Source organism: Ranitomeya variabilis, chromosome 7 (assembly GCF_051348905.1).
Source record: "Ranitomeya variabilis isolate aRanVar5 chromosome 7, aRanVar5.hap1, whole genome shotgun sequence".
Classification (NCBI taxonomy): Eukaryota; Metazoa; Chordata; class Amphibia; order Anura; family Dendrobatidae; genus Ranitomeya; species Ranitomeya variabilis.
Window position 1 is genome coordinate 149,645,299 of NC_135238.1, and position 16,136 is coordinate 149,661,434.

General features: G+C 40.2%; 1 protein-coding gene across 2 annotated transcripts in view; it reads left to right on the top strand.

The window, feature by feature from the left end:
• Positions 1 to 16,136, top strand: part of LOC143784151 (aldehyde oxidase-like) — a 181,190-nt gene that overhangs the window by 107,769 nt on the left and 57,285 nt on the right. For both annotated transcript variants that reach the window (XM_077272025.1, XM_077272026.1), the window contains exons 7-12: positions 102 to 286; positions 992 to 1,181; positions 3,597 to 3,683; positions 6,006 to 6,181; positions 9,284 to 9,389; positions 9,476 to 9,598. In XM_077272025.1, coding sequence (XP_077128140.1) covers positions 102 to 286; positions 992 to 1,181; positions 3,597 to 3,683; positions 6,006 to 6,181; positions 9,284 to 9,389; positions 9,476 to 9,598 — 867 coding nt within the window. The remainder of the gene's footprint in view (positions 1 to 101; positions 287 to 991; positions 1,182 to 3,596; positions 3,684 to 6,005; positions 6,182 to 9,283; positions 9,390 to 9,475; positions 9,599 to 16,136) is intronic.

Below are 16,136 nucleotides of genomic sequence, written 5' to 3' on the forward strand. Positions count from 1 at the left end.
CTCGCCATTTTCAAAATTTCTTGTAGTCAATAGCTGCACACAAACCCAATGCAGACCTGGTACTTATTACACCAATACATTTCTCTATTTCTATCTTGCAGGGAGAATATGTGTCTGCATTCAGGCAGTTGCAGAGGTGGGGCAGTACGGCTCCAGTTGATATTGCAGCCATGAGGGTCATTTTTAAAGAAGGAACAGACCTCATTATGTCTATGAATATTTATTATGGAGGATCAGAAGAGGCCAGTATTTTTGCAAAATTTGTTAGTGAATTACTTGCTGGTAGGTATGTATCACGACACAGTTTAACACTAATCTATCCATTTGGAGCGGCATTGTTCAAAATGGTATTTGCTTAAATTGAATAAAATGGTGCAGATTCTGTAGCATTCAATACTGTGCTGTCGAGCAGCGACCATTGTTTCCTACCTGTCATTACATAGCCGCGTGTGTCCTGCTGTCAGCTCCTCCTCACTAGTCTGTCTTTTTCCCCATAGTCTCAGTTGTGCCCACAGACTGTCTCTTCGTGACTTTGTGAGCGCTCTTTGTTAATTCTGCTTCCATTATTCACCACTCAAATGCAACAGCAAAAATATACAACAGCTCAGAGGCAGCAAAAGGAGAGATTTATAAAGCAAACAGACCCTTTGTATAGAAAACATTGGTTATTTGGTCGCCAATCTATTGTCTCTGTACTTTCATTGATGCTGGGGTGAGACGATGCGTGCGTTGACTTATTTTCAGCTTTGTTTAATTGTATTTAGACAAATATCATTGATCCGTGCAAAATTAGTGACAAAAAATAATTATAAAATTGCGGAAAGGAGATATGCAGGTGCTAAAATACAGGGAATCAATGTGTTTTGTCTTTTGGTTAAATAATACCGTACATACCTTACATCCAATAGACCTCCTGCCTACATTATATAAAGTTATTCAGGTGTAAGAGTATATTACAGCCCCTGCAGCTGATGAATCCCTTCTACCATAGGCGCTGGAATGAGACATTACTTGATGAAGCATGTAAATTATTCCTGGACGAGATCCCACTACAAGAATCAGCATTAATTAGGATGACGGACAATGAGAAATCACTGACGATAAGCTTTTTATTCAAGTTCTACCTTGAAGTGTCCAAGGAATTGATGAATACGATGCACTCTCCACACAATGACGTCCACGTGAGTCACAACCTTTCTCTTTTGTTTCAGTGACTAAACTTGTTATCATCCCCACCTGTAGATTTATTCTATAGCATAATTACTATAGTGATTTCATAGATCAGTTTAACTAAATTGATGGTTTGTATACAATCATATACTTTTTTTTTGCAGCAAATATCTGATATACCGTGACACACACATTATGTGAACCTAGCCTGTCTTACCTTAAGGGGAATGTGTTATCAGGACGTGATCTATTGTTTAACTCAGCTTTTTGTGTTTCATATAGTTTTTTGTAATTTTAATGATTTTTTTCCTTATTGCAATATTTCTTAAAAATATGAAATATTGTCACTCTCACAGTGGCCATGGGGCATTTTTAGACTCTAATCTCCTGTTGTTTAATGAAGCAAAACATGTACATTAGCCACAATGTACAAACACTTACCCTGTCTTCAGTATTAAGGCTGCTAATGTGCATGTGCCAATGTCATTGTGATGGAGGAGCAGGGTGAAGTGTAACATCACTTATTGTGATTGGTGGATCCTGTGTTATCAGCTGTGTACAGAGGTGTTACCTGTCAACTGTAATCCTGCCTCTGATGATAAGAAGCCTGATGAAAACTCTTCCTGAAAGGACAGGAAGTATGAGCCTAAAAACAAAGCCCCAGCGGCCAGTGGGAAAATTACAAAGTTACTGATTTTGGTTTTTTTAATAAAGGCTGTGATACAAAAAAACCCTTGTCAAGAATGTAAAAAATAAGGGGTTGTCTCATGAAGACAAATCTTGTCCATATGCTCTACTAGGGCACATATAATTCATATAGGGTGGTCTTCCACTCAGGATCTCCCCTCTATGATCCAGAACAAAAAGTTGCTCAGCAGAAGTAGCTCTTGCACTGGTGGACTGGCACATTACAGTCTATTTGGCTCAATGGCACCTTATAATATTGCACTTCAGCTGCTGCAGTACTTCATTGGTCAGGGCTTTACTCAGCAAAATCAGCACTTCTACTTCTGAGGTTGACAAGAGTGAGAGCAGGGCAGTGAGCAGCTCACCCCTGGGGCTGTCTTCTGAAAGAGGGTGAAAATCACAGAAAAGAACAACATTTTTTTGCCCTTGGGAATATGTTTACAAAATCACAGCAGAATCCCCAGGAAAATTCAAAAGATAAAAATTAACTTTTATTAATTTAATGAATAAAAATACTATATAGTGCACTACTTAAACCATCACCACAACAAAAGCATACTATAGAAAAGGCCGGGGTGGTGCCCAACCCTACACTTCACTATATGCACCCTACCTACCAGCGGAGGTTGGCACCCTATTACCTGCGCATCGGCGCCCCCGCTCCTCGTCGGCTCTCCCTGCTACCCCTATAGGGCCCTGCTGGGACGGGAAATGGAAAATGATTCATGCATACAGTGCCCCACTAGGAGTATCTTGAATCAAAAAGAGGTAGATTGGCCGATCTGTACTCATGCCTCTCTGTTCCTTCCTATCAGCGGGGGTTGGCACCCTATCAAAACACGTAATTGGCGCCCCTGCTCCACAACGACTGTCCTCTAATCTGACCCTTACTAGACCGATGAGGCCCAGATAAACAAAAGATTAAGGTGCTACAGTGCTTTAAAGTGTCAAAATTGTAAACCCATTGGTTGTTTACAGTATATAGCAGGGGTGCCCTTAAGGTGCTTGCTTATCAATAGATGGATCCCTTGCTGTGAAGCTCAGTCATACCTCATATGCCCATCAAATGAATATACCACATGATTTATAGATGAGCATGCGAACATGTCCACATTTAAGACAGATGAAAAATAGTCAATATCACAGTCAAGACCTTCTGTCTATACCAAATCCAAAACGACAAATGTCTGTATAGCAGTTCAAACCTTCAATCGGCCTTACACAGGTGCACCCCCTTTATAAAAATATATCAAATAACACATCACCACTTGATGTCAAACAAATACATCCCCTCAGAAACTTAACGCGTTTCCCCTCTTCTAATTTTAAGAGGTTCATCAGGAGTGACATAGATATCGAAGGGTTACTTAGCTTTGTCAGACTTGGCATATTTAAGCGATATAGTCCGCAGCACCACCGGGCCGGTCCCCTATCAGTATAGTGCTTACAGACAAGTGCTATAGTCTGTGCGTTTTATGGGCTATTCATTACTTCTTTCTCGATATCACCTGTTAAGCTTTCTTCTGAAAGAGGGTGTCTTAGACATCCCACCTGCTATATCTTCTATTACCTGCATCCAGTGCAGTACTGATAGATGAGATCTGATGGATTGTAAGGCTGAGAGCTGATGAATGTTGTCTGTGTTTGCACTTTCTGAACCCATCCATCTCCAATCACGCTTTTATGCTTTTATACCCATTGTTTTTTCATAAACCTTGACAAATTTCTCCATTGTGCAGGAAATTCAATTCTCCACATTTGTCTCTGACAAGAATTCATTAAAAGCCAATCAGTCGAGAACGTCAAATGGTTTCCATGATGATCATGTATGTACTGATGTGTGTCCTTCTCAATCTGTGTTTGTGTGCATACGGTATATAACGGAGTTGTATTTATTCTGTTATTGTTATATATCGCATTTGTTACTATTATCCTAATTATTAACATTTGTGGCCTTCCTTGTATTAGTGTTTTGATCTCCTCAGCTATTATTAGCAGGTGGGTAAAATCAATCATGCAAGAAGAAAGCAGCACAAAATATAGCAGTGGAATGGGTTGACAAGGGGCCACATATTGATGGGTTTGTTGCATTTTGAAACTGTCACTTTATTGCTAATTTACCAAATGTGTTGGGGACATGGTTTTGTGCCACTTGCTAATTTATAAGTATTACAGGATCTTTTCCTGCACTTGTTGGTGCCATTTTCCTCACAGACTGCACAACTCTCCTGTCCCTGAAACACTGCAGCGTTTTAGAGGAAAACCTACTTTTCATAGCTGCCGGGGACAGAGCCGTGCTATTGACTAGTCATACAGACGGGTCCCCGGGGGCTTTCCCAGTCCGCTGACAGTGACTGACAACCTTTTGCCTATACGTGCATGATGCTTGTCAGTTATCGTCAGTGGGCGGGGAGAATCCTCCAAGGACCCCGCCTGTAGGACTAGTGCACAGTGCGGCTCGGTCCCCAGCACCTATTAAAAGTAGGTTTTTCTTTGAAACACTGCAGCGCTTCAGAGACATGGCAGGGATACTACAGCCTGTAGCTGATACATGCTGCTCATGGTTTGGGCAGCATGTAACAGCTGACAGGTTCCCTTTAAGACTGAGTGTGCACCTGGCAATGGCTTTCTGGCCCATGAAAATTTGGCAGTAGGTACGTGCACCAATGAATATGTGTCTGGTGAAGCTCCAAAGGTCTGGGTGAGTATCATGGAGAGCAAGGACCAGGATGATAAATTGTTTGAAGGCTCGTCATAAAGAAGAAAGGCAATCCAGGTGGAGGTGGGACCTGTCATGTGCAAAGATGTGTAAAGATGCTATTTACCTGCAGATATAGAGTTAACCTGCAGGTAAATAATGATAAAATTCAGCCTTGCCACCTTACTCAAAGCACAGATACTGGGAGGAATTTAACTTATATGCTCTTACGAACCACTTGCTTCCGATCATAGCAGAGCGCATATAGCGGTTACAGTCACCCCTCACTATATTGTGAGCGCTGGCTATGATCACTCCACAGCACTTTGATTGACAGCTTGCTGTGCAGCGCATCTGTGTAGAGTGAACTGTCAATCAAAGTGATCACAGTATAGTGAGCAGTCACTGTAACCACTATATGTACTCCCCTAAAATTGAAAGCAAGTGGCTCCTGGGAGGATATAAATTAATTTCCTCCCAGTATCTGCACTTTCACTAAGGCAACCAGGCAGCATTTTAATGTTATTTACCTGTGGATTAAATCCAATATCTACAGGTAGATAGCATTCTTGCACATGACAGGTAGGTTCCCTTTAACAATTTTAATAATAGTTATACCTACTCAAAAGAAGTGAATAAACACAAAGAATAAATAAATAAAAAATAATTTTTATTCGAATAACAGATACAAAATAGAAAATGTTAAAACATATAGAGGGGAAAACAGGTCCTGTACAGGGAACTCACTGCAAAAAGGATTGTTAGTGGGTATAATGGCTATACAACGTACGTTTCGCCTGTTGGCTTTCTCAAGGAGTAAAAAAGCCACCAGGCGAAACGTACATTGGAGTCATTGGAGCCACTGGGTACTTACAACTGGTAATGGAATTTAATTTATTCTTCCCCTTTTCATGATGTTTAATGTCTACTTTAGTACTTGATATACAGTTATTATGAAATATTATGTCTTAATATAAATGTGTATGCACTTTTTCACAATTGCGTTTGCCGTGGGCCATGTTTATGGAAGCCTTAATGTTGTATAGCCATTATACTCACCACCAATACGTTTTGCAGTGAGTTCCCTGTACAGGACCTGTTTTCCCTTCTATGTTTTTTTTTTTAGCATTTTCTATTTTGTATCTGTTAATCGAATAAAGATTATTTTTTATTTATTTATTCTCTATGTTTATTCACCTTTTTACGTACGGTAGGTATAAATGTTTTGTCAATGAATATCCTCACCATTTATGTAGAATTACCTACAGAAGCGATGTCTCTACTATATTTGATGCAATAGATGAACATGGAGAAATCAGAATAATAAAAGTAAATAAAAATTAGTAAAATATCATAAAGGGAAACATTGTACCAGCTATAACAAGCCTTTACTATTCTAGGCCATTCATATGTTTGGATTTTAATAGCATAATCTGTGTTTACAACCTAGAATCAAGAGCTAAATTACCAGCATGAGGTTGAAAATGACCAGCAGGCACCGTACAGTCCTCATGTCCTTCAAACCATAGTAGAGGAAGAGTTTGATGATGAAGAAGACACATCAGCGGTGGATGGAGAGCTTTTTTTAGCGCTAGTAACCAGCAGCAGACACCAGGCTAAAATCATGTAAGCTTCTATGTTATAAGAATAATATCAGGCTATGGAGTGAAAAACGTGAAAGAAATTGTCATTTACAATGTTGTTCTGTTTACATGTTTTTTTTTCCATCAATAGCTATTCAACATCAGAAAGAAAAGAAACACTTATTACATTATCCAGAAGCCTATAATAAATTCAGTATCATATTTTTCACTGTTTAATATTTTGTCCAAAAGTAAAAAAAAAAAAAAAGTGCACACAAATAGCGAGAAGCCATTTGGCCACTAAAACGCAGCCTTTGTGATGAAACAGAAAAAGTACACATTATTATTATTATTTATTTATATAGCACCATTAATTCCATGGTGCTGTACATGAGAAGGGGTTACATCAAAATACAAATATCACTTACAGTAAACAAAACTAACAATGACAGACTGGTACAGAGGGGCGAGGACCCTGCCCTTGCGGGCTTACATTCTACAGGATGGAGGGGAAGGAGACAGTAGGTCGAGGGTTGCAGTAGCTCCAATGGTGTTGAGGTGGCCGTGTGGTCTTTGCAGGCTATAAGCTTCTTTGAAGAGGTGGGTTTTCAGGTTTCTTTTGAAGGATCCAAAAGTAGTGGATAACCGGACGTGTTGGGGCACTGAATTCCAGAGGATGGGTGATATTCGGGAGAAGTCTTGGAGGCGATTAAGTGAGGAGCGAATAAGCGTGGAGGAGAGAAGGAGGTCTTGGGAGGACCGGAGATTACGTGAGGGAAAATATTGAGAGATTAGTATGGAAATATACGGAGGGGAAAGGTTATGGATGGCTTTGTAGGTCAGTGTTAGTCATTTAAACTGGATACGCTGGGAAATTGGCAGCCAGTGAAGGGATTTGCAAAGAGGGGAAGCAGGAGTGTAGTGAGGAGAGAGATTAATTAGTCGGGCAGCAGAGTTAAGGATGGACTGGAGGGGTGCGAGAGTGTTAGAGGGTAGGCCACAGAGGAGGATGTTGCAGTAGTCGAGGTGGGAGATGATTAGGGCACGCACAAGCATTTCGGTAGAGTGTGGGTTGAGGAAAGGACGGATTCTGGAGATATTTTTGAGCTGAAGGAGACAGGAGGTGGCGAGAGCTTGGATGTGCGGATTGAAGGACAGGGCAGAGTCAAGGGTTACGCCGAGGCAGTGGATTTTGGGGACAGGGGAAAGTGTGATTTCATTTATTTTGATAGATAGATCAGGTAGGGAAGATATGTGAGATGGGGAAAGATAATGAGTTCAGATTTATCCACATTGAGCTTGAGGAAGCGAGAGGAGAAGAAGGAGGATATGGCCGATAGACACTGTGGCATTCTGGAGAGCAGAGAGGTGACATCTGGGCCAGAGAGGTAGATCTGAGTGTCATCAGCGTATAGGTGGTACTGGAAGCCATAGGACCTTATGAGTTGTCCCAGGCGGAGTGTATAGATTGAGAAGAGTAGGGGTCCTAGGACAGAGCCTTGGGGGACTCCAACAGAGAGGGGGCGAGATGAAGAGGTTGTATGGGAGTAGGAAACGCTAAATGTGCGGTTGGCAAGGTATGAGGAGATCCAAGATAGGGCAAGTTCTTTGATCCCAAAGGAAGAGAGGATCTGTAGTAGGAGGCAGTGGTCAACTGTGTCGAAGGCAGAGGACAGGTCTAGGAGGAGGAGTATAGAGAATTGTCTGTTAGCTTTGGCTGTAAGTACACATAATTGGTATCTCCGCGAACTATAAAACTGTTGCATTATATATACCATAAAAAACACAACAAAAATGTAGCTTTTTCATCATACTGACACACAAATAAATTGAATAAAACACAATCTAAAGTCATATGTAAAAACAATTATACAAATGAAAATGCCAAACCATCCTGCAACAAACAAGACTTAATATGGCTCATTTAGCAAAAAAATAAAAAAGTTGCAGCTCTCAGAAAATGACAATGCAAAAACAAATACATATTTGTAAAACAATGTTTTTAGTGTGTTAAAGTAACAAAGCATAAAAATATATAAATAAATAATAAAATGGTCTTATCACTTTTATCACATGGTGAGCTGCACAAAAAGAAATGAAAAACTGAATTCCTGGTGTTTGTTCACTCTGTGTCTGAAAAATCTGAATAAAAAGCGGTGAAAAAATGTTATGTATTCCAAAAGCACAGCTCTACCAAAAATAACAATGTTACACCTCTCAGAATGTGAGGAAAGAAAAAAATCCCAGACACAGGATAAATAAATATAATAAATCTATATTGAAAAACCATTAAAAGACATGGAATAAAAAGAGATCCAAACAAGAAACAAAAAGGGTGGATATGAAATACAATGGATTGCTGCAATAATGAAGGTCTAAGAAAGAATGGATATAGAAATACACCAGGGGGAATAATCAAGTTGATTTCAAATAAAATACAAGGGCAACATGAATATGAAGCCCAACTGATATAAAGCCCAACAACCTGGGACAAATAATTTGTAAAAATATATATAATAACTATCAGGTAGCTGAAAAATATAAAAAACTATACAGTATATATATAAAAATAAATGTATAAGTTGATATATTAAAGTTGAATGGTATACCAATGAATTGGGGCAAAATTGCCACCATATAAATAAAAAAATACTGACAAAATAGATGCAAACAATGAGGTTCAGAATTACAACTCTAATTAATGAACACACCCCGGACGAAGCTCAGGCGAAACGCACATCGGTTTGCTCCCGTGGTGGTGCATGTTCTATTTTTGACATATGGCATTAGTTGCTAACTTTTGCTGCTGGGGTGTTCATAATCTACAATGACTCACATGGTTTACCAGGTTTATCTCCATGTGACCACTTAGGTTCTATTTTCATTAATTAGTGTTGTATTTATGAACCTCATTGTTTGCATTTAGCATTATTGTATCTATAATGTATCTTTTATTTTATTTCTTTTTTTTAACTCCACTTTTGGACATTTTTTCTATTTTTTTTTACTGAGTGGACATGTTTGTCGATAGTCTGATAAATATCCTGCATTCTCATTGGACTTATTGACTGAAAATAAATAAAATGATAAGTTTTGTATCAGCAATGTATGAACGCTTTTTATTTACTTCTTGCTTTGTTCTCAGATCCATAAATAAAGAAAATGCACTAAAAGTACCTGGAGTAATAGATATAATAACCTTGGCAGATGTCCCAGGACTGAACAACACCGATTTGTTTGCAGAACATGAAGTATGGTTGAAACATGACAGTTTTATCACTTTATCACTCACACACTCTGTTATGCATATAAACACCAACATTTCTGTTTTCTCTAGGTAAAATACATTGGGCAAGCTATATGTGCGGTAGTAGCAAACACCCAGAACCATGCCAATCAGGCAGCGTCACGAGTGCGAGTACAATATGAAGACCTGGAGCCTGTTGTTCTGTCCGTTCAGGTAATTTTATTGTGCCCAGAGTGCAATATCAGTCATGTAGTCCACAAACAATCAGAATCTGTTCCGAGATTTGGTTTTATACAAATAACAGAAATTGATGTTCAGTCAGGACCAGAGAAATATCAACAACCATAGAAAGAAGCAACTAGTACAACAATATCATATCGGACTGCTGTCCCTAGAGCGATGTGGACCGGTCTCTAACAAGTAGCCATCTAGAATGCGAGAGTTGATAAAGGCCATATAGAGCAATATTTATAAGACCTTATCTATCAGTAGCATGAAGTGCAAGGAGACAGATGCCCTCAGTATAATATCTAGTAACCAATGAATGACTAATGTTACAGCAAAAAAAAGAGTAATATTACAGTTTAAAAATGCAGGATAGAAAATAGTGAGAACAGGGGTACAGAGAGAAAATAAAAAAATAAAAAAGGGGGACGGGAGCGGAGATTGGGGAAAGATTTCCATGGCTTCAATAAAATAATGATCGATTATGATAATTATTAATCAAGAAACGAATCAACAGAATCCAATATATTAGGCCTCAATCACATAACATAACTTTTTGTTTTCGTATTTTCCAAAGAGAGCTCTTCCTTCCCAAAACTACATGCACTTGAACAAAGCATGGAATCACCGAGCTTTCCTCTGTTAATCAAAGCACAAAAGAACCTTTTTGAGAACCAATGAATTCAGGAAATATTGATAAAGGGGCTCTTTGAGGGGTGTTACTTACACTATGTAAAGTTTTTGGTTGTTAGACAAAGAACACTTTTTTCTAGAATGGATTGACCTGCATCCTTATTAAATGTCAGGCATAGTGACTACATCCATCTTACAATGCCTGCAAACGTCAGGGACGGAGGGATAGATGGCATGAAGTTGAGATGGTTAGAGCGATACTACCTAGTCAATACTTTTTCATTTTTCTCCTGAGCAGAACATGCAGTGGGGAGTTTATAAAAAGAAATGCTTTCTGCCATTAAATTGATGAGATTATTATTTTTTTCATTTTTGATCAAATGCTTGTTGGAAACTCAGATGAGGCAGTAGAAAAGTGAAATCATATTTTTAGGTGTGGTTTCTTGGAAGAAGAGTTGTTTCTGAAGGAAGTGGGTGTGGAGCAGAATGAGCATCCATCTCTTCGACAGTCAATAAAGGAGCACATCTGTATATAATCTAACCATGAGGGTCTGCAGGTCGGATTGTGGGGTTTCAAGTCTCTGAATGAAGGAAGGCTAGAGCCAGCTGGCTCATGGTAAAAAAAATGTGACATCCACATCCCTCCAGCTGAGGATAGAGTCTCCTCAATATCCATGACAGAAAGATGGGTTATAGGGCTCAGAAGTTTCCTAGTATATACATGTAATATATTTTTTATAGTTTGTTTCGTACTTTTAACTTTGTATTGGTTAATGTTATAGGGCTGAGTCAGGGATTTGTCTGTTAATTGTATCCTCGGGAAATGTTTACAGTAGGCAGGGATCTTCTCTTGCTCAAGAGTCACCCACTAGTTTGTTGTGTCGTGAACGTGCCAATTTCTTAGATGTATAGAATGGATGCTTGGTGATAGATCTTCATGCAGAAAGCATGGCTCCTCCTATGGCTTTAGGGTGTGCAAATGTTTGTAGACCAATGTTGGCCTTATATCCACCCCACACAAATTTGATCATGACAAAATGAAGCTTTTAAAAAAAAAATCAAGAGGTGAAAAGATAGGGGTAGCCTGAAAAAATGTAAAGAAAGGAAGGTAATACATTTATTTTGATGGCCTTTATCATCACAAGCCACATTAGTTGTCTTTCATTAACTCTTTAAGCGCATGATCACGATAAGCTCTACAGTTCAATGAATACATTTTATTGTGATCTGAATGGATAAACATCGTCAAATACTCAAGTTGCCATTTGAAAGAGAAGTTATTATTCACAAGACGGGCCTCCTCAGGGGCAATGTGAATTTTAGAGCTTCAATTTTTGAGTAACAAAATCCCTTTGGCTGCTTTTGTTATATTATGTATTTTATGTACAGTATGTGCAAATAGGTGTGACGCGAGTCACTAATATGACGCTAGTCACTACTAACGGACAAGCCGTGAGGCAGAAGAGTCAAACGTTCCAGGGTCATTACCAAGAGAGTACGTAGATAACCAAGGGAAAAGACGAGGGCGTAAGTCAGATCACAATCCAGGGTCAATAACAAGAGATAGCGGATCAAAAGGACAAGACAAAGGGGTAGTCAAAACACGGTCCAAAGGGCCAGGCAGCAGAAGATCAGAACGCAGATCAACAAAATCATCAAGACGCACAAACTACGTCTGGCAGGGATCAGGGGCAGACAGCTCAGTTAAGTAGCTGGGTAATCTCCAGAACACTGAACATCTGGAGAAAGCCCCGCAGCTGCCAGTCACAGATTGGACAGTTGAGCTGTCAATCAAGGCACCGACAGCCCAGCAAGCCCATCACACTATTGGACAGCCAAGCTGTCAATCAAGACACAGACAGCTCAAAAAGACAGTTTCCATAGAACAGCATAGCAATCATTCACTGTGGGGAGGAATCGTGACAATAGGTTACCTTCATTGCCTTGTCCATATAATATATGTAGTTGTATCATCTCATATTATGCATAGAAACACTGTACTGTGAAAAACCTACAGTAATTTTTATATGGTCACTTGGTCTTAATTACTAGACTTTTTGACTATTGAACACTGCACTACATTGTGTCAAGTCCTGCTAACAATTATTTCATAGCATCAAAACTCCCAATTGTCATATTTTATGATACTAGTTATTTATTAACTTCACTTTTGTCTGTATTTTTGTATAGTTTTTGGCATACATGTGACATTTGTTTTGACTATTTACTGGGATACTTGAGTGACAGTTTCTCTTTACATATTCTTCATATCTACTGTAATTTTTTTACTTGTTTTTAGATATTTTTGATAGCTAATAAAAATTATTTGATATTACTTCTGGGCATCATACTTCCCTTTGTTTGTAGGTTTTTGTAGTAATTAGAAATGGCATTTACTCTTTTTCCATAAATAGGAATATAAAGTAATATTTATCTACAGACTTAAATTACATTTATCTAAGCTAAAATGTAATACCTGAGAGTCTGAGAATCAAAAAAGAGAGATATTAACAATGGGATCAACCTTCAAAAAATGTTTTCAACTTTATTAATACAAAAAAGGCACAGCAGAGCAAGACATACATTTAAAAACAGTTAAACTTTAAGTTAAGTTTTAACTGTATGTCTTGCTCTGTTGTGCCTTTTTTGTATTAATAAAGTTGAAAAAAAATTTTGAAGGTTGATCCCATTGTTATGCATATCTCTCTTTTTTGATTGTTGGATTGCTTCTTTATACGCATTTGGTTGATCCCTGACTCACTTGTTCCTGTGGTGCCCGCTACTCTTCTTGTATACCTGAGAGTCTGAGACAATAATTTGATTGACTGCAGTGTAAATATTTGACACTACCATAAATGAGATTTTTAGATATTAAAAATGCAAAATGTAAAGCCATAAAACAACTACAAAGAAAAGTAATTGGCAAAATAATAAATGCATTTTCATACTATTAGTGGCAGGGCTGGATCCAAAACCCTTTTCAGTATACAGTGGGTTCATTAAAAGAAAAGCTTACTGTTTCTAAGAAATTAAAATTGTTTTTTGGAAAGATTTTCCTTTGTTGGCTGTCTGGCTAGGACTAAATGGTGGGTGAATTACAATTCACCCTTAGTCACTCCAGTGGAGCCAAACTGCAGTACCACACACATCCTATGGACTAGTGTGGTGCTATTTTTCAATGTAGGCAGCCTTGCTAATCCTATATACTGGTCTAGCCTGATTACAGGGATTATTTTTTTATTATTATTTATTTATATAGCACCATTAATGCCATGGTGCTGTACATGAGAAGGGGTTACATCAAATTACAAATATCACTTACAGTAAACAAACTAACAATGACAGACTGCTATAGAGGGAAGAGGACCCTGCCCTTGCGGGCTTACATTACAGGATTATGGGGAATGAGACAGTAGGTCGGGGGTTGCAGTAGCTCCGATGGTGTTGAGGTGGCCGTGTGGTCATTACAGGTTGTAAGCTTCTTTGAAGAAATGGGGTTTTCAGGTTTCTTTTGAAGGATCCAAATGTGGTGGATAACCGGACGTGTTGGGGCACAGAATTCCAGAGGATGGGGGATATTCAGGAGAAGTCTTGGAGGCAATTGGGTGAGGAGCGAAGGAGGTCTTGGGAGGACCGGAGGTTACGTGAGGGAAGATATTGAGAGATTAGTTTGGAAATATACGGAGGAGAAAGGTTATGGATGGCTTTGTAGGTCAGTGTTAGTAGTTTAAACTGGATACGCTGGGAAATTGGGAGCCAGTGAAGGGATTTGCAAAGAGGGGAAGCAGGAGTGTAGCAAGGAGAGAGATGTGAGGGGTGTGAGTGTTAGAGGGTAGGCCACAGAGGAGGATGTTGCAGTAGTCGAGGTGGGAGATGATTAGGGCATGCGTCAGGGGATTAGGGGATGTGTCACTTATTACGCTGTCTGTTGTAGTGTCAATACAATCAGTGTTTTATCAGCAGGACAATATCACTACAGGACTAGGTGTCTTGTGCTAGGCAGTCCAACTATTCTGTGTAACTCCTCCCCCACCACTGATTGGCAGCTTGCTGGCAATGCACAGTGTACACAGGAAACTGCCAGTCAGTGATGTGGGCGGGGTTATACAGAGCTCAGCATTCTCAGCACTGCTACAGCAGAGAAAACAGTGATTCTATCAAAACTGCACCATGCAGCCCAGTAAGTGATACATGACTGTAATCAGGCTCTCAACCCCTAGATCTTGCAGCTCTCAGATTGATGGCTTCCTTTTAAGAGTGTTATTAATCTGATGACTGTCACTTGCTTTTTGTGAGATTGTAGCTCTGACTTTGACATATCTTTGCACCTTATGCAGACAACATATTTATTTAATCGTAGCCCGTGCTGTAGTACATGAAGGCCATGCAGTTCTCTATCACAGACCTTGTGGGATGTTATGTGTATGGGAATATTTTTCCCGAGTAGCAATGCTTCTGAGGACTACACCTACATATGGAATCTGAGAAATGCAAAAATGATTTCTGTCTTGATTGTACAGAATCCTACAGAAAACACTATATCGGGAATTTATAAATGCTCCTGTGCCAGAAAACTGTCATGAAAATTAGCATATTTTTGTGCAAGTCACAAAAGCCTCAATTCATTAAGACAACTGTTTTCTACACCAGTCCTAATGAAAGCAGCGCTGGAGTGCCAAATTCATCAGGAAGCATGCACCTCTTAAATACTTAAAGGGAACCTGTCGCCCCCAAAATCGAAGGTGAGCTAAGCCCACCTGCAGCGCCCCAGAGTCCTGGTCATTGCAGTATTGTCGCTCTGCCACAAGGGGGAGTGATGGTACGTCTGATGGCACTAAAGGAGTTCACCTGACCAGGTATCACAGTCACACACTACACTTCACACTCCGGCCACCAGGGGGAGCAAAAGGTTCTATGTATTAGGCCACTCCTCACACTCTGGTAAAACTGGGGGTTGGATAGGAAGTTAGAGAGAAGCTGACTGGGTTTTGCCCAGGTAACATCTAGTGAGAGAGAGAGTTGCTTGGGAAGACTCAGGGAGGTCCCTGTCAGGGGTGGGATCCTGGCAGTGGCCTAGCACGAGACAGATCGTTATGGAGCCATGCCTGCACCTCATTGCGGCGGCATCCTAAGAAAGGACACGAAGCGAAGTATATTGTGGAGAAGTGAGAAACAAGATCACAGCACAAAGGAGATAGAACCAGGAGGAGTCGTGCCCCAAGATCGGCAACATCCTTCTGAGGCGCGTAGCCGGCGGCCGGAACGCCGAGGAAGTAATAGACTACGCATTACTTTGAACTACGGCAGGGCAGTTAACTCTAGGTTGGCTGTCTCACCTTTACACCTAATGAAGACAACGGAGGCAATTGTGGGAGAGGGGTGTCTCTAGGGTCCCTATAAAATAACTCCAGGCGTACCCCGTCATACGGGTGCGTCCTATCCAAACCATCTGGGGGACGGAGAGAGAGAACAGAAACATACACGACAGTTGTGAGGACTATCCCGTGGTGCTCAGCAGGGAGGTACTACAACACACAGGTGCTAGTAGGAAGGCTACTGATTTCCACCCGCAAAGGGAACTCTGGATGTGCCTTCGGACCGGCCGGTCTCAGCCAGCACTGTTACCAGTGCTCTGGATTGCGGATGCCAAAGCCTTCAGTAAAGAGGTAAAGAGACTGCAACCCTGTGTCCTCGTTATTTACTGCGACCTACACCATTACCATCTACTCATCAAGGGAAGCCCTGGGGACATACTTCACCTGTGGGAAGTTACACCATCTAGCTGCCATTCCATCACCCCAGCGGACCCCTAGCAGCGTCGGTCACCCTGACCGAATACCACAGGTGGCGTCACGAACACTTGACAAACTCTCACCTACACCTTTATTTGGGC